A 26075-nucleotide genomic window follows, 5' to 3' on the forward strand; every position below is an offset into this window, starting at 1 on the left:
GCACACGTCACTATGACATGGCAAGGCCAAAATGCTCTTGGAATGGTGTTTTACGTACTGATATGAATATAATGAGATGGCTCATTGAACGTAGCTGAATAAATACTGGCATGTGTGTTTGTTTTGTAGACAGTGACAGATGGTGAATGCAGTCAGCAGTACAGAAATAAAATACCCTCAGCAAAGCCGCTAGAAGCGATTTTTAATACCCCACATAACCTGACCCCACTGACATTTATTACTTAAATAATAATGTCCACCTGAGAAATCATACTGATTGCTAAAGGCTTTAGCTTGTAAACAGCCAAGAATGTTAGCAAATGCTAGCCAATCAGAAAGGTTTGAAGAGGTGTGAATTTGGGGCGGGGCTATGAGTTTGCTCGACCAATGGAAGACAGAAGAGGGTCCAGGAAACCTTTCTGACAATAATCATTATTGTTAAAGTTGCAGTTGGATTCTGAAAATTATTTTTTTGTGGCTTATCAAATATAAGAGTCAGGGATTCATAGGTTACCTATCCAAGTTGTGGAGACACTGGTACCGTTGTATCTGTAACACAATGATCTGTATTAATATTTTTTTAATATGTATGTTTATTTTATGTATTGTCTTGTTTTTTATTTGGACCCAGAGTCTGTTATGAAGTCTGATTGATTGATTGATTAACACTGTTAAAGGAATAGTTCAACCAAAAATGAAAATTCTGTCATTAATTACTCACCCTCATGTTGTTCCAAACCCGTGAGACTTTCGTTCATCTTCGGAACAAAAATGAAGATCTTTTTGATGAAATCTGAGAGCTTTCTGTCCCTCCATTGACAGCTACGCAACTGACACTTTTAGAGACTCGATCGCTTTATATGATGAACAGATTTAATTTATGCTTTTATTAAAGCTCTCAGATTTCATCAAAAAGATATTAATTTGTGTTCTGAAATTGAACGAATGTCTTACAGGATTGGAATGACATGAGGGTGCGTAATTAATAAAAGAATTGTAATTTTTGGGTGAACTAACCGTTTAATAACTATTTTTTTAGGCAAAGATAATCAAGGTGCGTTCACTCCATGTTGTAATTACCGTAATAACGAGATTCCAACTTGTAAAAAGCCTTCACATACTCTTAGAACTCGTAATAACAACTTGACAACTTGTCATCTCGAAATTACGGTAATTACGACTGGCTCTGAAAACTTGCAGGCAGCATTTGGGCACGAAGGTACCTCACAAAACTTCTGTGGCAGAGTAACGGTTTAATGATCTACAGAAAAATAGAGAAAGATTTAGTGATAACTACAAATATTTTATTAGTACGGTAGTAGTTTCTCGCTAGAAATTAGATCAAAAGTGGAAAAAGTTGGTCAAAAATTGACATTTACACAAACGGACCACCAACCGCAACTTTCAGACGCCATCTTTATTTTCTAGCTCAACTGTCACAGAATGGAAAGCACAGGATTGTGGGATATCAAAGGCAGCGAAGGATACATCTATGCTGCCTTCAAGCATTTTTAAGCTTTTGGATGCAGCCATTGAGTTCAAATAACATTTTCCAAATTTCTTTCTGTCTGTTAGCACTTGATATAAACAAAGATGTAAAAGTACATCTGTTTGGGATGGAAAATGTATTTAAAAAATAGAAAAACACTAGGAAAAAATCATATTGACTTTAAGAATTTCCATGGCCTTTTTAAGATAATAATTTCTTTTCCATTCCTGAAAGTCACACATTCAATGTCCCTGATATTTTCAGGTTAGAAAATATGTAATAATTATTACAATTAATTGTAATTTAACAATATCCTATTCATACTTTTTTGGCAACAACACCTTAACAAAAAGTACTGTGGCAGTACCATGACACAGTGAAAATATTAGATGGTAATATGATGCTATATGATCACGGTACTGTCCATGGTACTTAAAAATACCATAGTACTACCATGGTAACGTTACGTTGCATGTTCAAAAATTATGACTGTGGATCGCTGTTTTGTTACTCAAGAAAAAGACTAGAAAGACAGTTAAGACATTTTGTAACTTTAAACATGTAACTTTTACAATTTCCTTCACCAAATAAATATAATATATTGAATAATTTATTGTAATATAAATAATTTATTGTAAAGAAATGTATTAAAACATTACCCTACTGCCAGAACCGCCCGTGTAAATATAACCAAAAGAAAAACAAGGTATTATTTCTCATTTCTCACCTCTTGTATACAAATCTATTTTTAAAAATGTATCTGGCGCCAACTTCATACAAGCGCGCGCACTCACGCTTCTCTCTGAAGCGGAAGTGGCTCGCCGGAGAGTTTCGGCTGGCTGACAGCAGAGGGAGAGAGAGAGAAAGAGAAATGGCGCCTCGGCTCTCTACTAGCTGAGAGACACAGTCAGAACGAAAGCAACTGACAAGAGCTACAGGATAGGAACTGTCTATCAGCGGAGACAGACAGCAATCATGGTGAACACCAGGAAGAGCTCGGATCACAAGCCCGTCAGTCCCTTCATCTCGGGCCGGACGAGGTCGTCTCAGAGGAACACCCCAAACTTGGACGAGCACAACAGCCGTGTAAGGAAGAGAGAGACACCGGCAGCCTATTCTCTCCGCCAGCCGGTTAGCGAGCTGTTCACTCTGGCCTCTTGGAGATGGATGGATGGATGGATGGATGTATAGATAAATGGCTGGATGAATGGATGTCCACATCTTTTGTTCCCAAATTGCGCCTTGAGTGACACTTGGCGATGCAGAAATTGCAGTTTAATGACACGACAGCGCTTATTCGTGGCGTGTCGCTTAGTTTAATGTGTTTTGTCACATATACTAGCTGGACTTTAATAAAGCCGGCTGGCTGGTTTAATGCACTCAGTGCCCATAAGTTGTCTTTGTTATATTGGTGTCCGATTCGCGAATGAATCGTTCTATTGAACCGATTCTTTTGAATGAACCGAGTTAACAGATTCACTGTGTTTGCATGGTACTTCACATTGATAGCTTTGGCAGTAAAACTGACAACGATATATAACTTAATATTTGACCGTATATATATATTTATAAGCAGGTAGGGAAATGTCTGTATACACCTATCCATGTGTAAAAAACAAGAATTGGAGTAGGAGCACCGAGATGAAACTCAAAATAAGAATATAGTTTTTATTACAAACGTTTTGAAAACAGAAGTAGTTTGAAAACATTTCACCACAAAAAGAAATAGCGTTTTGAGTGATTAATTAAGTGAATCGGATCATCGAAAACAACAGTTCAATCGAACCGACTCGCTTACAAGAATCGAGCGTTATTTTGTTGCTGTGTGTTTGTTGCGCTCGAGAGGTACCGGCGCGCGCCGTGCTGTCACGCGCTCCGACGCACCGAATAACAGTCACAACAAATGCGCGTTTGTCACCTTTTGTCGGATAAAAAACGTCTCGTCCTCCGTGTGTCTTCAACAATAAAACAAGCTAGTGTTGGGGGAAGGGAAAAGCTCAGCTGAGACAGACCCCTTGTGGCTCAAAACAGACATGATTCGTGATTCTTTTGTAAAGTAAACTTTGAACTTGAGAGTATTTAGGTGAAACTTCTGATTCTCTGTGTTATCGGCTCTTGGCACAGGTTGTTTTTGTGGTTGTGCACATTAGGAAGGCTGTTCCCGAACGATAACCCCGCATTCATATCATAGTTATCGTGATATTATGGAACTTCAATGTTTTTTGGACATGTACCATGGTACTGTCATGGTACCGCACTGTATATGGCAGAGTAGTGAAGTTCCATGCTGATGTTACCAGTACGACCACAATACTTTTTGCAAGGGTGTTCAGTTTAATTATCAAGTTCTGTGCTAGTTGTCAAGAATGCTTGAAGTTTTTTGAATAATAAGTATTAGATACGCTGCCACAAGTTTCTGGCATAAGTGGCTTGTCCTCTGGCAATGAATGTGGTCTGCGCTCAATATCCTTTATGTTGTTATGATTTCTGAGTGCATTATGTCTCTATTTAATTTTACTTTGCAAACCTTTCAGTTACAGTTGATTTAATGTAGGTTTCCCACAATCACTGAAATCCTGGAATCAATCCATCAATTTGATTTCCATGCATTTCATGACATCTGGACATCTCTACAATTGTTTTGTTTCTAGTTTTTTTTTTTTATAATATTTTATAATTTCTATATAATGTTTAAAAAGTCTTTAAAAAAAATTACATCCTCCCTATGGTAATTAAAAAATGGAAATTTGAAAATAGTGATTTCCAGGTGTGGGAAAATCATAGAAATGAATACTTATTATATTAGTATTATTTTATTATTTTTTTTAAAGTCGTATAAATTATATAGTGAATATAGATGTATCTAAAAAATATATAATCAGTGAAATTTTTGTGAGCAAAACTTGTTCGCAAAGCTATAGTGATGTATTATTTATTACTTGATTGAGTGATTCAATAGTGATTTGTTCTGAATTTGAATGCTTTAAAAAAAAATCCCGTATTTAGCAAGTGACTGAAAGGTCATGGAAATGATTTGGTTATAAAGTATTGGAATAGCATGATTTCATAATTTTGGCTAGTTCAACCATCCTCAAACTCTTTATTTTCTTATCTTGTGTGTTATTGGGTGGTGTAAACGGTGGGTATGAATCATAGGCTTATTTAGTCAGCAGGGATGAGTTTGAATGAGATCTGGGAGGAGAGGATGAAGAATTTGGGAGATGACATGAGTCCTTCGCTCACCGGGTCAATCAATAGAGGATGATGAAGTCAATTTCACGTGAAGCCAATTGTTCTTTCAGGCGACTCTAGGCCTCAGCTGTGATATTGTGTCAAGTGTCCCTAGTGCAGATCATATTTGAGTGTGGACTTGCCATCATCATAATTCTCTCTGTGTATTCTGCATGCTCGTGCAAGCTTTTTAATATCCTACACACCTCTGCCTGTTATAGAAAGAGCCCAGCAGTGATGTTAATAGCAGTAGCCCACGTTTGTCCCCACCTCCCAAGAGGACACGCAGACAGACGCCACCAAGTTCTACTGATACTTCTCCAAGTCCCCAGAGTAAAGGCCAGAGAGGTTCATGGACCATGTCCAAACACTGTACTAGGTGAGGTCGGACAGTCGATGTAGAGTTGCATGATTAATACTTATTTTTTGTGGTATTTTGATGATCCCATTATAATCAGTGTTGCAGCATTTTAGTTTTGTGTTGCTCGCTTTTAGTGCATATTGGCTTTTACACTGTCTTCATGGCAAATGAGCAACGTGACATGCAGCAAATCTAAACATAATGTTCAAGATGTTTTGACAAAATGTATTTAGACAAGAATTGCTTTTACTCAAAGAAAAAAATATTAGGTGTTTCTGTTAATTCTGCACTAAAGCAAGGACTTTTCTGTCTTTTTATACTATCTTTTAAGAGCTATTTTCTCATGCATTTTCACCTTGTCTTCCAGGTTGTCCACTGGTGCCTTGCAGAATGGACACAGTAAGTGTATATTACTGTATTCATTTTAATTTACTGAATCGTTCTTTATTGAAAGCTTACAAGAAAGGGTCACCTAATATTGGGGGAACACACATCTGATTTCTTTCCCAGCTGTTTATGTTCATTTTTGACATAACCAACTGTGTATATTGTGGATACCCTCCCAAGATGGGATTTTGACTTAATTTTGTGTGCTTTTGACCATTCAAGCTAGGGCTGCACAATATATCGAAATATCGCGAATGTATATATCGCGATATGCATATCGCAACGGCTTGCAATAACTGGGGTCATGAACAAAAGACAAAGAGAAAATCACTCACTGCTCTTGGCTGAATAACTATTGTAGCTTTAATAAGAATCAGTATATCTTTAATTCATACAGTGAAAACTAAGCAGTGTTTTATTTTTACATTTGATTATTCAGTTTCTGTTGTTAAATAAACCTAATGTAGGATAACCTGAACCCCGTGGTTTACACTTTCTTCTTATGCTACAGTAAAACACTGATGTTCACTTTCAGAAGTTTAGGGATGTTTTCTTGTCACAAAAAGAATGTGAAACACGCATGTTGGTTATATCATTTTAAATATATTTTAAAGATAATTTAAGTTTATTTTGCACACTTTAAGCATTATCGTATCGAATATTGCATATCGAAATTTTCTTCAATATCGTGCAGCCCTACTCAATAAGTCAGGAAAGAGAACTTAATTTGTTACTCTGTCGATCTGTAACACTCAAAACAAAAAGACCGCATTTAGATGAGTTACATCAGGTTTGATGTCAGTCATGTCTGATCATGAAACACATGTTTGATGTTCATCAGGGGATGACTTTAGTAACCCCCTTTTTTTTAACGCATAGGTCGAATGAGTCTGAGGGGTGATTCTACATCAGAGGGGGACCATGGTCGTATGAACGGTCATGTTGAGCTCAAGAGAAGCCGTCGCATCAGGAAGTCCCAATTCGAACACCTCAATCAGAGTTTACTTTTCGACCAACTTGTCAACAGGTAAAATCTGATGCTTGTGTGTGTAGTTAATTCATGCCCGAAGTAGTTTCCTTGAAATAAAGTAAATTCCAAACTTCAGACTTTCTCTCAAGTGTAAAAAGACCATTTATTGCCAATGAACTTATGAAACAGCTTGTTCAGGATCTTTGCTTCTTTTCTTACTGACAACAGACAAATGTAAACATGAACACATGATAAACTACATTTACACGTCTAGACACCTATTCAGTGTTGGCCCAAACAGTCAGCAAATTATTAATCTCCTGGTTGTCTTTCTGTAAAGTTATTGAGCGTCAAATGATGTTGGATGGTACTTTTCTGCTTCACGACTACATACTAACTAGAATTTCAACCCACTAAGAGCTCACAGTTCAAAATCATGTTCTGTTTGGACTTTGTGTGCGTACGTTATAATTCCCTCATGATTTTGAGTAGCTAGTGTATAATTAGTAAGACATCTGAAGCCAACAAGGTATACTCTTGCAGAAACAGGCACTTTAAACTCAAGAACTAAAACAAGACCATATACAGAGTTCACGAGCCGATCTAGAAGTGGGCTCACTATGTATAGTGATGGCAGTTGTTCAGCTTGCATTCATGCACATAATGGTTTCTGATATAATTGGTGATTCCCAGCCAAGGCTACATGTATCCCAGGGGTACTTAAGCAGGTTCTGGCTGTACTTGAAAAAGATGTAGACTTTGCTTCATTAAACCTTGTAAGTCTTTGTCAGATTTTTTATAAATGACATGCATCTGCCTTTGGTAATATTTCACACTCGTTTGAGCTTCTGTGTTGTTTAAATTCCACCATAATGATACAAAGACTGCAAATGACTGTACTTGTGTTAAAAATCTCATCTTGAGCTCTTTTATACTGTAAATAAATCTGCTGTCATGTCTTTCTCAGGGAAGGTTTTGTGATTGAACACACATTTGTGGTTTGACGTTGATGAACACATGGCATATTTACACTGGCAAAGAGTGGCATTTTCATTTAAGTCCAATGTGAGCCAAGCAACACACTCATGCTTTGGATTGTGGGATTGACAGCAGATCGGAGACTATGTTGAAAGCATCGAAAGGTTCATAAATGCTCAACTTTATGCAAATGCCAAGCGAAAAACGTCAGGTGGCAGCCAATCATTGTGAGGTGCAGGTAGTGATGTAAAAATACGCACGTTTTCCAGGAGTTTCTGCAGGAATTAGTGCTTTATTATATTGTTTACATATTGAACGCTTTGCAGTTGTTGCATATTTGCTAAATATTGCTGTGTGGATGTTGTCATTGAGAATAGAATAGGTTGGGTTTAAAAAGTTGATTAATTGGACACCGTATTTTTATTTTGGGCATTGGGAAACAAAGCTTGCATCTTTCCAACTGTAATTGAATGTAGGCTATATATGATGATTATATTGGCCATGTCCTGAACAAAAAAATGAAACACACTCACTTAAGACACACCCCAGAGCTTTTTGAGAGGCACTGAGCTGAGTTCTGTAGTCAGTGTACATGTACCATTACAGATGCGACAAGATAACGTTGAAATGGAATTTTAACCAATGGATTTACTAGGCTGTGTCCTATCAAGGATTTTAGTGTGAGCTAACATGTTGCTGCTAGTCAAAGACAGATGGTGGAAGTGTATTGGAGAGAGGAGACCTGCTGGTGTGGCACGTGAATGGGCTGAGCTGCTTTACTCGTTCTGAGCGATGTTACTCCATACTGAAGCTTAGTAAACCTCTTTATGAACTGATTACTGATTTTTACTATTTTTAAATATCTGAATATGTTCAAGAACTATTGTTTTATTTGACTAAAAATTAAAAACTAAGTTTTGTTGTTGAATGCATGTTACTCTTGTGTCTAGAGTTGTCAAAAGTACCGACTTCGGTACCAAATTTAAGAAATGTGACGATACTAGCATTTCCCTCTAGCATTTTGAGCGCCGTTGAACGGATTCTTAAACACTTCTGATTGGCCATTGTGTTGATGCGCTCAACATGTATGTCTGTGATTGTCTACAATAATCAACAATGACATCTTTGACACTCTTCGAGTGCTTACACTGATACACACAGGAGCGTTTGAAAGTTTCTATCAGTGGATCTGTCTTTTAGCAGTCTTTGCAGTCTCTGTCTTTTAGCAGTCTGTCTTTTATATTAGGGACCCGCTGATAGACACCTGCTTTTAAATGCTCCCGTGTGTATCTATGTAAGCGCTTGTTTTTTAAAAATCATTTTTAAATTTCAGTTTAAAATTGTTTGTCTTGTCTGTTGTTAGTACGGCAGAAGCAGTTCTTCAAGAGATGGACAACATCAGCAGCATACGGCAGAATCGGGAAGTGGAGCGCCTCCGCATGTGGACGGACACTGAACTGGTGATTCCTCCTATCCTTTAACACTGATTACACAGCAGAACAATTGGGCCGCCTTGTTTTCCATCTCATTAAGCAAACGATTGCTCGCATTGAGGTTATTAAAATCCTGTGTTACTCTGAAGCATTGGCCTCTCTCTTCAGTGTGGGCTGTGAACCCACTGATGAGTCAACTCGCATACTACAAACTACATTGCTCCATTGATTCTTCTCCGCATTTCTCATTTATATGTTTATTTATTTAATTTTTTTGGTTCAGGAAAACATGGACATGTACTCCCGTGTGAAGAGGAGGAAGTCTTTGCGGAGGAACTCGTATGGAATGCAGGGGCATCACAAAGCCATGAGCAAATCAAAGGGCCCTGAAGAGGAGGAAGGAACTGAAGGTATATGTGGATTGTGGACTTATGAGGTGAACAAATAATGGTAGAGAACAAGATATAACATTTATACTGTGGCATATTATTATATTAAAAAATCTGGCACCAAGCAAAAAGAGTACTGCTTTGAAAACTGTTGCAAACTGCACTTTCAGTGCAGACAGCTTTGTTATAGTTATAATATTTTAGTTATGACGTGTCACCATGCGAGTTGTCTGGTGTAGGTTAGTGGTAAGCCGATATATCGGCCAATATTTGGCATTTTTTAAATCTCATCATTGGCCGATGAGCTTGTCTGTTTGGCCGACGTGTCGGAACAGTCCTCTTTCTCATTTTTAAGAGTCTCATGAGGAGGGAGAGGAGGATGAAGATGTGGAGGCTGATGATGACGAAGACGATGAAGGAGACGAGGCAGAAGAGGTTGGAGAGGAGAACGACAGACCTTATAACCTCAGGCAGCGTAAAACTGTGCAGCGATATGAAGCTCCGCCAATAGGTACTCGCTTCGGACACATTCACAGGAGCAACTAAGCTCTTTATGCTCGCTCAAACTTAAGCCATGTAGTCTGTGCGATTCTTTAAATATTTGAAATGATGATTTTTGCCTTTTGAATGTGTTTTTATTATTATTTGTGTTTTCTCAGAGCCAGTGAACAGGAAGCAAAGCAAGGGTTCTCTGTTCGACACACACCGATCTCCTGCAAGAAGAAGCCATATTAGGTGAATAATGGTTATTTGCAGCTGTCCAGATTTTTCTGTCCTTATGTCTCATTTCTCCCTGTTGCATGTTTATAATTTTTTTGTCTTCTGAATTTTTATTACCAGAGTAAAGAAACATGCCATTCACAGCAGTGAATCAACATCATCATCAGACGAAGAGCGCTTTGAAAGGCGGAAAAGCAAAAGCATGAGCCGAGCTCGTAACAGGTGACATTACCAAACTGAATGACTGTTTATTTACTCAATTCGTGGCTTGTTACAGAGCTGAAGTGTGTGAACTTTTACTAAGGTTTGATGTTGATCTGTTGTTTGTCTATATTGTGTGACAGGTGTCTACCCATGAACCTGCGGACAGAGGATTTGGCTAGCGGTGTCCTTCGAGACCGAGTAAAAGTGGGTGCCAGTTTAGCGGATGTGGATCCCATGAATCTGGACACTTCTGTGAGTCTTGGAGTTTTATACTCATGTACATTCAATTCATTATCATCTCCTTGATGCTTCATTGATTTCCATTGAGGATAAAGATGCTTTGTAGGCTAGCATATGTTCTTGTCTCTTTCAATGCAGGTGAAGTTTGACAGTGTTGGAGGTCTCACCCACCACATCCAGTCTTTGAAAGAAATGGTCGTCTTTCCTCTACTATATCCAGAAGTGTTTGAGAAGTTTAAGATCCAGCCTCCAAGGTGTGGCTTTTTGCTTACAGGGTTTTCTTTCACAAGGGTTTTCCAGTTTTGTGTGTAATATGCATCATGCGCGTAAACGTCTCTTGAAGTGCTGGCTGAGGTTGACGCCAACAATTTTCCCCCCTCTTTGCAGAGGATGTCTGTTCTATGGACCTCCAGGAACTGGGAAGACGCTGGTGGCGCGGGCTTTGGCTAATGAATGCAGTCAGGGTGATAGGAAGGTGTCTTTTTTCATGCGCAAGGGCGCAGACTGCCTCAGCAAATGGGTGGGAGAGTCTGAGCGACAGCTCCGCCTACTTTTTGACCAGGTGATCTAGTAGACAACCTCACAATCCTGATCCCAGTATGGCCTTGAGCTAATTTATGTGGTCTGTGAGGTAATATTTGTTGATGAACAGATATTGCACATTCCTGGCCGTTTGTTAAGTTGTAATGAATGGAATACCAAACATCCACTTGTTTCAAGAGAGAATACTATCTCAACAGCCGTTTATGATCACTATTTATTCATATTACACATTTAAGGTAAGCTATTATAAACTCATGGTGTACACTACAGTCTCTGGGTTCATAAAGTTCATTGGGTTCACACCAATATTTTAATGATTCATAAAAGATGAAACGGTGATGTGTGATGTCAGACTTAACACGCGTATTAGGGCTAATGGTTTGGAAAAGTATAAGTGTTAAATACTTCCAATAAGTGTTAAACTTCTTTGGAGTTTAAGTTTGCAGTTTTAAATCCAATTTGTCATTTACATAATAATAATAATAATAATAATAATAATAATAATAATAATAACAACATTAATACAATTAATGAGTTGAATAAATGTTATATTATAAAAACCTTAGACTGTATTATAGTATTTAACATCTAATTGAAACCATGAAAATAAACAATTGATTGATTGATTGATTGATTTTTATATGTTATTAGAATAAATCATATAATAATGCTATTTACAATTGTTATGATTTTTTTTAACAATTTTTGGAAAAAAGATTTGCACTTGGCACTCTATATAAAATAAATATAAATTTTACCTCCCACCACCACTGAAGCAACCATAAAGCAAAAACAAATAAACAATTTATTATATTTTCTACTGTAAAATCATAATACAGGATCTTTTAAACATTGTTTTTTTCCCCTCCAAAGCTTCTTTTTCCTCTTTGTTCATTCTTTTAGTGTATCTCTTGTTGTCTAGAATCACTTATTCCTATAAAAAAACAAAACAAAAACAGATGTCAGTAGCTGGGTTTCCATCCAACCGTAAAGTGAATCTTACAAATTCGCAAAAAAAACAAATGCGAATTTGTATAGTAACCAACAGTAAATAAAACGCCATGAGCGGAAACAGTAGTGATGTGTCGGACTCTGAGCCGACTCCTTTAAGTGAACAGGTAGAGTCGGTTCCCATCTGAGAGCCATTTTCCATTTTTGTATATTAATACAAGACAGAATAATATGATTATCCTTTTGCTACACTGCTCAGCCACACGTCAAGTAGTCACTATCTGAATGTTATTTTGATGTGTATATGCGTGTGATCACGTGTAATGACATTACCAGTGCCGCGGCTCTCGATTCATCTCATGCACATACAGTAGGCTACACATTAAAGGTATAGCGGAGGATTTTCCCGAATTTTAGAAAAGAACCGCCCTTTCCACTTTTTGAAAAAATGCACATGCGCAACACTCTACCTGCTCATGAGAGGGAGCACCTATTAAACGTGTGCACGAGAGAGCATGCACGAGCTAATCATAGCTTACATTAACTTTTACTAGCATTGATTTTAAATGGATTTCTCCAAATAGCATGCCAAACTTTACCTGTCAAGTAGAAACTTCGCGACTGAGGCATCAGTGGGAAGCCCAACCTGTGTTTTGAGCGCACGCCATCGTGTGAATCGTGTGCACGAGCACGTACGACGGCCTTACGTAAACATATCACCAGAATGATTGACACTTAGGAGGACCAATAGTCTTGATGATCCACCCGGAAAAAGAAAATCCTCCGCTATACCTTTAAAATAATATTCAGTCACTGTATGGAGTGCGTGTGGTCGAGCAGTGTGGTGTAAAGATCATCCTTAATATCACGTAACATAATATTATGTTTCTTTTTTTCGCACAAGTCAAAAACCACCTCAAGCGAGCGTGTAAACGTTTTTGCGAATTGTTTTTTTATTTTTTTGTTTGGCATCTCTCGTTTCTGATGCCATACTTCAAAATGCACATAAAAACAGGGTGATAGAAACATAGTCTCTGTTCTTTCCCTAGCTGTTTTGATGTTAGGTATGAGATTGTCCAGCCACACACCTAACACTTCCTGTCCTTCTGGCAGGCATACCTCATGAGACCCTCCATCATCTTTTTCGATGAGATTGATGGCCTCGCTCCTGTTCGCTCCAGCAGACAGGATCAAATTCACAGGTAATGCATTCAAATTAATGTGGCGGGTATTGCAGAAGGTTTCATCATCAGGATTAGAAATGGTCCTGAAGGAATCAGATAGTTCATTATGATTTCCACACAAAGGGTTTTGCTATTACAAGGAATGTATAATTTCAAACAAGAGATTTCTTGCTCGTTTGAAATGAGTTAGATGTCCTACCCACATTTACACATCAACACCTTTTCATTGTACATGCAAAGAGGTTAGCCAGTCATTGTGTTTTAATTTTTTTAGCTCCATTGTGTCCACATTACTGGCATTGATGGATGGTTTGGACAGCCGGGGGGAGATAGTGGTCATCGGTGCTACAAACAGACTCGACTCTATCGACCCCGCACTCAGGAGGCCCGGACGCTTTGACCGGGAGTTTCTGTTCAACCTGCCAGATAAAAAGGTGCACAAATCCTATTTTTTTTTTTACTTTGCCTGGTATTGTGTTCGTTGCCCGCAGCCAACTGACACTCTCTGTCCCAGATAGTCCTTGGTGTCCCACACTTATCCTGAAATAGTCTGACAGCTCAGTTTCTAGTCTTTCGCAGCCGTTTTGGCCTTTGAAATGCATCTTATCTGATAATCTCGCATATTCTGTTTGTCAAGCTCGTTGACAACTTGACAAATGGAATGCCAATTAAATTTGATGAGTTCGGTTTAGCATGCTGCTCACTGCTGATATCTGGGCATTCCTGCTTTAGTTCAAAACATTTCATGACTGGTGTTGAAGCCTTTAACGTTACCTTTAAACAGAAGATTTTAAAGTCACTTTTATAGTCAAGCTACTGTTTTGACTTAGTATTTAGCACTCCAAGCTATAAATAAATAGATGCTAACACATATAAGACTTTAAGGGAAATATCTTTTTTAATTTATAGCATAGATATCTTTCCTTTGTCCACCAGTCAGAGCAGTTCTGCACTATCTGCACAAAAATGAGGATTTCAAATAGGGTGCTAGCTAGCATTTGAACAATCAGTGTACTCTAAATACCAGCAATCAAACCAGAAAACATTCAAAGACAACGATGATCAGTATAATAGAGTATTATTATTGTAATGAATATTATAATATTATTTTGTATAGGGTCCAAAAGTATGAAATATATTGAAAATCTGTTATTCTGTTAAAATTTCATTAAAACCATAAAAAACAAACTTTTAAAAAAAAATTAAAGCATATAATTTGTAGAGGAAAATATACATTAAATTGTAAACATACAAAATATATTTTCACTAATGGTCTCAGACATCATATATACATTTGTTGTATATTATTTCATCTTATTTATTATTTAATCAGAGTTATTACAATTTAAAACATAATTTGTAATAAATGTGGAATCATTTTTATTTATATTTAAATGTACACACATTTATTTTGTTACTATTTTTTTATGTACTTTTTCAATCAGAACTTTTTATTTGTCACAGAATCAGCAGAGTAGGGAAAATAAACAAACTGGGAATAGATCGGTTTTTAAGACCGTATATAAAGCTAGAAAAGGCCACAACTTCGTCAAACATATACATATACATATAAATATATAAAATTGTCAAACATAGTTACACCCCGGCATAGTTCATGACTGTGCGTCAAGTACGCCTGAGCTTTGTAGCTGAAGTTGTAATATCAGGTCAGGTCTGTGCTCCTCTGATTTCTGGATGTGTATATTGTTTGTCTTCACAGCAGGGTGCTGGCTAATCAAACGTTAGCTCTTATGTTTTCTCCAGCCCCTTTGTTAAGAGTTTATGATCAAAACAGTTTGGCCGTGCTTTGTTTCATCTGTAAACTGTCTGTGTTTGTGTGTATGCTCACTAACAGGCCCGAAAGCACATTCTAGAAATTCACACCAGGGACTGGAGCCCCAAGCTAGCCGAACCCTTCATAAATGAGCTAGCCGAGAAATGTGTCGGTAAGATGGATGTAAAAGGCATGATTTTCTGAATAAAGAGGGTCTTAAAGTGTATTCTTAGATATTGGCATGTTTGTGTGACTTTTCTGAAATTTTAGTAAAAGGTTTGCCTGATAATAAAAGGCTCTTTTTTTAGTTTAATTGTGTTCAATTTTTTGCACTTTTCTCAAATATAAAATTACATTTTCTCTATGACTTGAATGGAACACATCATTAATAATTCTACTGTTAGCAAGGCTATAATGAAAACACAGTAATGCCTTTTTAATATTAATATACCTATTTATTTTTGTGTAATTATGCAACTATTAGCTTGTAAATATTTAAAGTTAGCTATTTGTCCATATTTCTACATAGTGACAATCGTGTGTCCAACTCTGCTGTCTCCCCGTGTCTCAGGTTACTGTGGGGCCGACATCAAAGCACTTTGCACAGAGGCTGCGCTAGCGGCTCTGCGGCGGCGCTATCCTCAGATCTACGCCACCAGCCAGCGCTATCAGCTGGACGTGGGCTCCATCGTTTTGGGGGCGCAGGACTTTGGTTGTGCCCTTCGCTCTATAGTACCTGCGGGCCAAAGGGCTGTGGCTCCGCCCGGCCAGGCCCTTTCCTGCGTATTGAAGCCCCTGCTGGAGCCCACGCTGGCTCAAATGCTTTCCTGCCTGAAGCGAGTCTTCCCCCACGCAGAGCTCCTGCACAGGGAACGCACACACGGTATGCCCTCCACTTCCTGCTGATGGGTTTTATTTTGTTCGCTTAGTTATTTCTTTTATACATCACAGGTACAAAAACTTTGCCCTTCTTTTCTCATTTAGGTGTTTCGTCATCCATGTAAATCTATTTTTTTTAGAGCTTTTATAATTACCACCTCATATTTCTGCTGGGAATAGAATTTTCCCAGTGTTTTTAATGACTGCCCTCTTTGAGTAAAAAGTCATGTGACTCCAATCCCTCCATTTTAGTCTTGAGTTTTTGCTTTGCTGTAGTTACACTGTTAAACTGCTTATTTGAAGTGAAACTTTGTATGAAATGTTAGAGATGATTGATAAATTGCTTGATACATTTTAGAGATGATTGATAACGGGTGAGAAGTTAAATGAACAATTCAAACATGAAATCAAAATTGACCCCCTTTTTTAGGTTGATAAATAATATAAATATTTTATAAATGGTTAATTTTTCAAATAGAGCAATCTTTTTCATCTAGAACAGTGGTCTTCACTATTTGTTTCATGAGAGCCACACTGATAGGACAAAGTCAGTAGTAGGAGAGCCAATTTTACCGCAAACAAGTATCAAAAGTTATATCCAGTCATAAACAGTCATGTCCTGCTTATCAATCTGTCATCCCTGCCTGAACATACAATATGCATTGCAATAAATACAAAAGGGCGGGGGAAAAAAACATTCTTTATGGTTTACCAGTCAAATTTGTAACTGAGACAAGATGATTTCCCTTAATGACAAAAAAAGCAGGATTTCTAGAATATATTCATCCAATGACCTTAAGATATTTTTTTCTACATTAGCCCATCATGTATCTAACCATTCTGATTGATGAATCTGAATGTATTGTTTGTATGAACGCTAAACACGTGATCGGGTTGATGTGCGTGTCACAAGCTTAAAATCGGAATACATTTTTTGATATGCCGCACACAGCACAAATATACAAAGTGTCCCGCTGTTTGCGCTTAATAACCATCTCCTACATTGGTTCTTTGTTTTAAACAGCAGACTTAAAGGGGTGGTAAAACACCTTTTTTCGGGCTGTAAAGCACTGTGATAGAAATGGCAGCATTTAAAGTTTCTTGCCTGTGATTTCAGACATGGACAATCATCTGTTGGTGGAGGACTCGTACAGCGAGGACGAGGAATGTCTTGGTGCTCCTTCCATTTATGAAATTCAGTCCGGATCGCCGAAGAAAGCAGCCTCCTGCACCACCCATAAACCCTTTCTCCACTTTACCACGTGAGTTACATAAATTCATACAAAACTCAGTTGTCATCCTCAGCACCCTTTTGATTAATCAGCACACTATGAGACCCTTCATTTATTATGATTATGCATAATTAACAATTTTGTCATGAACAATGACTACCATATAGCTGTTATCTTTTAGATTTAGAATGTTAGATATTATACATTTTATTGGAATGTAAGAAGTTTAATTTTATTTTTAATTTATTCATTTTTTACCATGGATATATCCTTTAATGCTGATATGGAAATAGAAAATAAACAAACAAAATGTGTTGAATTGAAAAGTCCCTAAACCTGAGAGCTTTATTTGATAGTCAAGCGCTGTGTTTTGCTGCCATCTGTTGGAATGCTGTAGAACTGACAGTCAGCACTGAGATGTCTTTTTGTTCCTCAGCAGACCTACTTCAATCTCGTTTGCATTGATTTGTTCTTCATGGTTCAGTGGTTGCGTTTTATGGCATTAGCTTGAGATCATCAATACTTGCAGCTCCTCGCACTTAAATGAGATGTTGGCAAGTGGTTCATCTCAATATATTAATATACAGTATAGATGTCAAATGCATGAAAATTTGTCGTCCCTGAAGAGCTGCCAACTTTATCAATTACCTTTATTTCTCTTCATTACATTATTGGAGTCTTAGTCAGTCATTATAGCTTGATTCCGCTTGTCAGCAATTCTTCCTAAATTCAGAATCTGAGGTTGTGTCTCGATAGATAGATAGATAGATAGATAGATAGATAGATAGATAGATAGATAGATAGATAGTAATACGGATGGATGGATAATGACCTTTTTCTCATTTCTTTTCTTTTTCCAGTTCTGCCTACCGGCAGCCCACCTCTTACCGGCCACGGCTGCTGCTGACGGGGCCCCAGGGCGCGGGGCAGAGCACACACCTGGCCCCTGCTGTACTGCACCACCTGGAGAAGTTCACTGTGCACCGTCTTGACCTTCCCACGCTATACTCCGTCAGTGCCAAAACCCCAGAGGAGTCCTGTGCTCAGGCAAGCTGAGATTCACAATCACTTTTGAATATTTCACACAGCCTGTGTGTGGGGCTATAGGCTTGTAGAATTAACAGTGTTGTGGCTAAGATGTGTGATCATGGTAGTCATCTGCCTTTTTCTTAATGTTAGAGCAGCTCAGCCATTTGTAGCATGAATGTGCGAGGCTTCGCTTCCAGTGCTTTGTGTCATCTGCTTCCAGTTATTTTTCCTGTACCAAAACAGTCCGTTATGCTGCTCGATGTTGCAAACTGCTATTTCTTATCATATTATTTAAATTTATTATATAATTACTAACACACTGGTTTGTAGCACAAATACTTTTTTACACTTTATTCTTCTAGTTATTTACATAGCAGCGAATGATAAGTCAGTAGCTAATTAACAAAGATTGGATATATATATGTAAGGAATAATTGACGACAGGCCGTTGAATTATTAGAAAAATAATGCACACCCGAGGTGGTAATGCGGTCACGACGCGAAGCGGAGTGGCCGTTCACCTCGGGTGTGCATTATTTTTCTAATAATTCAACGGCCTGTCGTCAATTATTCCGCTTATACTACAGTTACCACACCTCGAAACATTGTTCAGATTATGTATTTCAAGACATTTGTTAAGCTTTTGTCATTAAAACGCTCTTGTATGTAGGACTCATTTCTTACGCATCTAATCCAATGCCTCCATTGCTAATTCCAAAACGTCATTTTAGAGTTAGTAACGGAGGTTTGAGCCACTGATAGCAGACTAATGCTGGGACACACGACTAGCTGACACATTCTCTGACTGTTTTCATCGCAGCAGATTTTAAACACCGACTTTGAACCGCTTTGAACACAGACTGAACGCGCTGAACACGCGTTTGGGCATGATCAGTCATACGTATCAAATTACATTCATAACCGGCCTTAAAGTGTGTCCCCAGTTATTAATGCAGTTATTAGAGAGAGAGATGTTGCAATAATGAGACAGAAAAGCATGTGCGTCAATATTATTATTTATTTATTAAATAAATTTAATTCATTCTTTTTTTTCTATTATTGACAGATGACAGTAGACTAGCCAAATAAATGAAACACAAAGCCCTTTTAACAAGTAGGCTTATCAATAATTATTTATTTGTTATATTATCTGCAATAATAATCCGTGCTGCAGGACTATCCATTTATTTAGCCTATATTCAGTTTAATTTTCTATTGATTATAGATAGGACTATATACTTTATTTATTCAAATTAAACTGCATGTTTCCATTGATTGTGAAGCTAGACATTGAAAATTCCAGATCAAGTGCATGCGGCTAAATGTTTTTTCTTGTTATGAATTGTATCCTATTTTCCGTTATTACAGTTAACTACGCAAAGTGATATGGAACTGTAATGCGGTCAAGACCTGCCTGGAACTACTTTAGCTGTGCGTTTCCCTGAAAATAATGCACACCTTAGAACGTTCGTCAACCAATCAGATTCAAGCATTCAGTGGCCCTGTAGTATAAATATATATATTACATGGCTTGGCTGAATTCCAATGTAGAATGCGGTCTGTTATTTCTTGATAACAGACCGCTGCGAAGTATAACTGAACTCTTTTTTTTTTTGCCATGAAAAACAGCGCGTTGCTATGGACGCGGAACGGACTATTTTCTTTGGCGGAAGCAATACAATCGTTTTTAAATCAATAAACTCCTTTTTAAATCAATAATTCGTGTCAAATTATTTATTTATTTTGTAGGTAGCCATGTAATATAGCCTCCGCTTCGCGTCGGGGTCCTGTTCAGCCTGTCGGGGTTGTTATTCGCTATAACGACCGCCTCTCTATACATTATCCCTTACATATATTATATATATTTATGCATGCATATATGCATACACACACACACACACACACACACACACGCATGCATACATGCAAACATATTTCTAGCAAATATGAAAATGCAGTACTAAAAATAAAAGGTCAGTAAAAAGGTTGACAGTACATACAAGAAATAAAAATCTGAAAATATTATTGTTGTGCCCTGCATAGTCATTATATTAGGTTTGTGTGTGTTTGTAGGTGTTTCGTGAGGCTCGGCGGTGTTTACCCAGCATCATCTACATGCCTCACATCAGTGACTGGTGGGAAGCCATCAGTGAGACGGTCAAGAGCAGCTTCCTCACACTGCTGCAGGACGTTCCCTCATTCACGCCGCTCCTCATCCTCGCCACAGCTGAGACTGTCTACCAGCAGCTCCCTGACGAGGTGACCAATCTGTCCCCTGTCTCCCCTGAACATACCTCAAACCATAAATATACTTTGTTGCATAACAGTTTGTGCTAGAGACATTGTTTTGTTTTGGAGAGAAGTACTATTACTTGGCTTAGGGTGAGGTGTAGTTGTTTTTTGGGTTTTTTTTTTCTCCATCTGGAGAATCTGCATGAAAATTGATTTCCATATATATATATTAGGGGTGTGACGATACGCAAAACTGACGGTTCGGTACGTCCCACGGTTTTGACGTCTCAGTTTGGTTCGGTTCGGTTTGGTTCGGTGGGGTGGGTGGGGTTTAGAAAGCTTAAAAAAAAAATTTCTTTAACAGTGGTTTACAAATTGTGTCTTTTTCTTTAAATTAATTAAATTACAATTAAACGTTTCGCAAGAGAAAAAAAAGATTGATACTAATGCTGTAAACTATATAGGGAAGCCTGCACATTACTATAACATTAAAGTTTAACAACAGAGCCTAGACTTTTTGCCTATATTCAGATGCTATTTATTTTTAGATATAATAATCAACACTCAACACATTGTGTGAAAACATGTAAACTGCACATAAGGCAGTTTTTGCATTAACTTATGTTTTTACTTTAATTTGTTATTGAAATATACAAATTTACATAGTTGCTGTCATTTTCATGACATATTTTAAACATACATTAAATAATCAAGATATCATTAACAGGTTAAGTAAAATATAATATTTAGGCTAATATAGTGCATTTATTTAGTGGCAGAGAACCAACAAGCTCTCGACACTGAATGATTTGCCTGAGGTAAATATAATGCAATGTGACAAACTAAGCCGTTTTATTGCTTATTGTCTTTCCGCTGCTGAAACACTGATTGATCGATTACACGAGTTATGATGCCTTTCAGTAAGTATACTGTATCTTTCAACATACCTTCAGGTGTCCATTCATGTTTATTCTGTAACTGAGGAAGATATGATCGCTCTGCGCTGCCACTTGAAATGAGGAGCCTAGTACATATATATATATGTATGTATATATATATATATATATATATATATATATATATATATATATATATATATATATATATATATATATATGTGTGTGTGTGTGTTTGTGTATTTATATTGGTATATATATATGTATATATTATTTTTTCCCTCACAGTTTCTTTTACACTTTTTGTCCGCCTGTTCTCCTTTTTCTTCAAGGTCTGACCTGTACCCATCATTCCCTTTCTTTTCTTTTCTAGTCCTTTTCTAAGCACACCAGGGGCATTAAAATCAATTCTCAAAGACATGGCAGGAAGAGCATGTGAGAGAAGTCTTTAAAATGAAAGGAGCAGCAAGAGAGTGGAAGGCAGAGATAAGTAATGCAGTCTGAAGTCACATAACAAAAAAAAAAAAAAAAAAATATATATATATATATTTTCTCCCTTAATTATGCTGACGGGGAGTCACTCTGGCAGCGCTGCGGTTTCACCTCACAATCCAGCATCAAGAGCCTCCAGCGGCTCATGCTGTGCGCCCCATGCATCCCAGGGTGCGTCGCTGGGCGACTGGTGATTGGCTGGTGGCGAAGCCCTTGATCATAGCCCCTGCTGAAATGACGGATGCCCACCAGGAGGGCACGAGCGTATTTAGAACTAAAGCATTAATGTTATTGACAGGCCCGTCTCTCTCTCACTCTATCCCTGCAAGGTGTGTTCATTAAAGCCAGGCTCGTTCCTCTGAGGAACGACACATGTTTAATTGATAGTAGACAAGGGTGGGTTGCTTATTTCACCCTCTCTGTGGCACTGGGTTTTTGTCACACTTGTTTTTGTTTCCTCATTTGCTTTAGAAATTTGACTCAACTTTCAGTGTTGAAGGACCCTTTGAAGACCCCTCTGGTGTCTTCACTTTGATATTCTACCTATATATGACAGTGTTTTGATTTAGAATCTGCAGTCGGTGCATATAATTCTATTCGCGGTTATTTGTATAGTGCTTTTTACAATACATGTTGTTTCAAAACAGCTCTACTGAAAAAACATTAAATTAATAAAAAGTGAATCAAAGAATCAAATAATGTGCAGAGAATATATAGATAAATATAGTCATTCTTGGGTGGATTTTGCTGAAAAGTGAAATTCAATGTTAAACATTGTGTAAAAATGTATCATCTTTTATTGGAAAATTAAGCATTATATGAAACTTTGATAACTGCCTTAATCTTTTAAACTGAGAAGATGGTGTTTAACTTTAAACTACATTTTATAAAAATCACCTGTCAAGTTTATAATCTATATTACATCAGCATATAAGTCAAATTGAACGACTACAGGGACTCATCTCAAGATCATTTAGCAAAAATTATGGAAAAAAAGTTTAGTCCAGAATAGAAAATTGTTGAAAATGTTCAAATCAGGAATGTTACAATCAGAATGCATAGTCCGAATTAAAAATGTCCGTCAAAACCAACACGTTGAACAATGTTCACTAACCTGTCAAAGTTTTTCCATTTGGATTTGCGTTTATTCTCTTTAGCATGCAGTGTGAAGTGTTTCACTCAGTTCCCTGATCATTCCAATTCAATTTCAGCGAGTGAAGAACAAATTTATACTCTCATGCATTATGTATTATATGTGTTATCGTCTCTGATAACGCTCAGGCTGACATTTTCTCCCTTTTCTTGGAAAGCGATGGCGCATTGAAAACATCCAGTTGTGTGGGTTTTCCAGGTAATGCGTGTACTCGCTGGACCTCTGCTTCTCGTAAATACTGCCGTGTATTGTGCATGGTATTTTTTTGACAGACATCAATGTTGTGATATTCAAATGATGTGGATTTCAAAGCATTCAGAGAAAGGATTGATTGCCCATGAGTGTGTTCCGTCTATGTTTTTTAGATCTAATATTCCAGCCGACAGCCAGCCTAAGTTTTTGACGGATGTGATAACGTAGGGGGTGGACTTGATTTTTGGGTAGTTATAAAACTTGTTGGAGATGTTCAAAATATTTTTTGCGTAGGTTATTATACTCATATTACGGAAGTACGTTTATTTTGTGGCTTAAATAAATTACGTTACTCAGACACTGACATGTTTGATTTGTCAAAAATGTTACATTCAGCTGTCACAAATTCATTGACTTTTGAAAATCAAGTTAATTTTCTTTTACCTGGAAAAGGACTGGTTGGGATGCATTTTTATTTTTATTGTTTCTTATAACAAAAATCTTACTTTTAAAACCATAATATATATATATCATTCATACATACATAACATGCATAGATACATACATACATACATACATTCATGTATGTGTGTGTATATGTATATATGTGTGTGTGTATGTATTTTTCTGTTCTTAGCTGACAGGAATGCCACATAAATCATCTTTCTTTCCTATTCTGATGCTCAGTTTGAACTTCTACAGATCATGATGTACATTACTGTATAATATTGGGATGCCAAAATGAACTTGTAACATTAAAAAATATTGATATTTTTATTAGTACTTTATTTTATTTTTATAATTACGTTTTATTTTTAAATTAATTTAGGCAAAATAGTATAATTTTAATATTGGCCAATTGTACTTATCGGCCATAAAAATTATTATTGGCTCATTAATAACTTCATTATCGGCCAAATATGATATTTAAATGATATTTTATATGATATGTAATAATGTGCATCCTTAGTTCCATCTTTAAAAGAACCTTCATTTTTGGCTGAATGTTAACCAATAGCTCAACAGCAATTCAGGCTTCTCTTGCACATCCTGGTCAAAAAGCCTCCAGCAATGTCTCAGGAGGACAGTTTTCCTCCACAATCTTGCTCTGGCTCAATTGTGGTATTGAACACACTCTTGTCATGATCCAGTCCATTCCTGATGGATACAATCAAGTCCCGTCCTTGTACAGCCTGTTTCAATCAAAAATGCCATAGTATAGAAGTGAAATGGGTTACGAATGTTGTTTTATGTTGACGTCAACCTCAAGTTTTGACAGCCACAGAAGATCTGAAGTGGCTTTGAATGGTGAAGTGGGCAAATTCTGAGGATCGACTGTTTGAATCCACAAAGCTCGTTCCCGCTTTGAAACATATCCCAAGGCCCCTTTGGTGGAATCGTACCATCCTCGCTCTGAATCGTACCACCCTTACCTTGGTGTGAGAGTCGTTTCTTCATCCGGGCAGGGGGTCTGGTGCTAAATCCGCGATCAATACTGCAGCTTCACAGTAACACCACAAGAGATCTACGGTCAGATTCTCTTTTAGAGTAAACCATCCCGGCCTCTCCCGCTCATGAGCACTGGAATCCCTAGGGCCTCTGTAATTTGGAGATGTAAGGTTTGTGTGTGGAATTCAGAAAGGAGCCCTGTAAAGCATCAGGAAATGTTTGGCCTTCACTGATTTCAGCGGGTAGTTATATGAAGTACTCCGTAGTCATGCTTTAGAATAAGATGGCAATGCATTTTCCTGTATGGAAAGTGACTTTTAAAGTAACCCATTGGGGGAAAGCACTGGTGTTTAAGAAACGTTTTGCATGTACTTAAGTGTTAAAAGTATGAGTGAATGGCATAAATAATGGTAGAGGAACATGTTTAATGTTTTTTACGTAAACACTTTTGCGTGGATGTTTGATTTCTGGAATCTGATGGATATATCCATGGCTACCTGTGATCTGAAAAAGGATCAGACTAAATAGCGCCCTACCAGATTGAACCCGACAATGCTAAGTCTAAATTATTACAAGTTTAGTGTGTGTATTGACTTGGGGATTGACAAATAAGGTTTTGAACACAATTTTTTTTTAATGGTATAACTCAATGATATTTTGTTTAGGGGAGGGAAGGTGGTTTAAAATCTCTTCATGTCCAATTATGTGCTTATTATATCATATTATGTGCTTTGAGACATGAGTTAGTTTAACGCCGTCTCCTGTGACACCTTTGTTTGCTCCCTGCTGTACTCGTTCATGTGTTTTGAAGGAGTGGCGGATGTGGAGTCAGTCTGAAGGGAGGGTGGGATCTTAGCTTTCAAAGCTAAATCGCTATTGCTAGTCTCTCTGAAAATTGCCTACCCTACCTTTTAAAGTGTTTTTTTTTTTTTTTTTTTTTTTGTGGTGGAGGAAAACCAAGGAGTCTTTAAAGCATCTCTTTTGTTGACAGCGGGTTTTCAAGTGCTTCTCGTTACAAGTTTGGCAAGATGATTGATGTGTGTTGTGTTCCCAAATGCACATTAATAATTGACCCAAACTCGCAGCACATGCAGAGATGATGTGATGATGCAGAGTTCATGAGCTTTTGTGATGTAATAATGGAACCAAGCCACACTGTGATTTTTGTTTTATTACGTTAGGAAAAAATTCCTCTAATGAAAAGAAATCCTCCCTAGTGTGTCTTTTTACTCTTAAGTGTCGAAAGTAACTGTTAAGATGTGTAGTTGATTCTGCAACGCTATTTTGATTCAGACCAAGGTGTTTCGCTAGTCAGTTTGACGAACCAAAAGATTGTGATTTGTTCTCACATAGTGGTTTATATTATATTATGTAATTATTCTAAATTGACACGTTTTGACAAACATGGTTGTAATATAAAAACTAAAAAATACTAAATAGCAGTAACAATTTGGTCTTAAGTGGGAATATATTGAACCTACTTTGGTTCAAGATTAAAAAAGGTTCATTAGCCCCTGAGCTTGCATTAAGTGCAGCCCAAATATGCAAAGTAGAAGCTTGAGAACAGTTTGCTCTGGCTCTTGGCTTCTGGCACGTTCAGCGAGACAGCTGTCCTCTCTGCGGCACTGCACATCAGGGGTGAGGCCTCCGACAAATTAAAAGAAACT

The 26075-nt window shown here is 37.5% G+C and overlaps 1 protein-coding gene across 2 annotated transcripts in view; it reads left to right on the forward strand.

Moving 5' to 3' along the window:
- Positions 1–2293: 2293 nt before the first annotated feature.
- Positions 2294–26075, forward strand: part of atad2b (ATPase family AAA domain containing 2B) — an 88542-nt gene continuing 64760 nt past the window's right edge. Inside the window, exons 1-19 of one of the 2 annotated variants that reach the window (XM_079888478.1) lie at positions 2294–2620; positions 4942–5099; positions 5449–5480; positions 6348–6495; positions 8780–8876; positions 9133–9259; positions 9594–9749; positions 9898–9973; positions 10079–10180; positions 10303–10414; positions 10541–10656; positions 10790–10964; positions 13010–13098; positions 13355–13514; positions 14936–15026; positions 15426–15737; positions 16851–16995; positions 17826–18012; positions 20068–20253. In XM_079888478.1, the coding sequence (XP_079744604.1) occupies positions 2465–2620; positions 4942–5099; positions 5449–5480; positions 6348–6495; positions 8780–8876; positions 9133–9259; positions 9594–9749; positions 9898–9973; positions 10079–10180; positions 10303–10414; positions 10541–10656; positions 10790–10964; positions 13010–13098; positions 13355–13514; positions 14936–15026; positions 15426–15737; positions 16851–16995; positions 17826–18012; positions 20068–20253 (2625 nt within the window). In that variant the 5' untranslated portion in view covers positions 2294–2464. The remainder of the gene's footprint in view (positions 2621–4941; positions 5100–5448; positions 5481–6347; positions 6496–8779; positions 8877–9132; positions 9260–9593; positions 9750–9897; positions 9974–10078; positions 10181–10302; positions 10415–10540; positions 10657–10789; positions 10965–13009; positions 13099–13354; positions 13515–14935; positions 15027–15425; positions 15738–16850; positions 16996–17825; positions 18013–20067; positions 20254–26075) is intronic. The other variant, XM_079888479.1, reaches the window with a different exon arrangement.

This window comes from Squalius cephalus (genome assembly GCF_949319135.1).
Source record: "Squalius cephalus genome assembly, chromosome: 12".
Lineage (NCBI taxonomy): Eukaryota > Metazoa > Chordata > Actinopteri > Cypriniformes > Leuciscidae > Squalius > Squalius cephalus.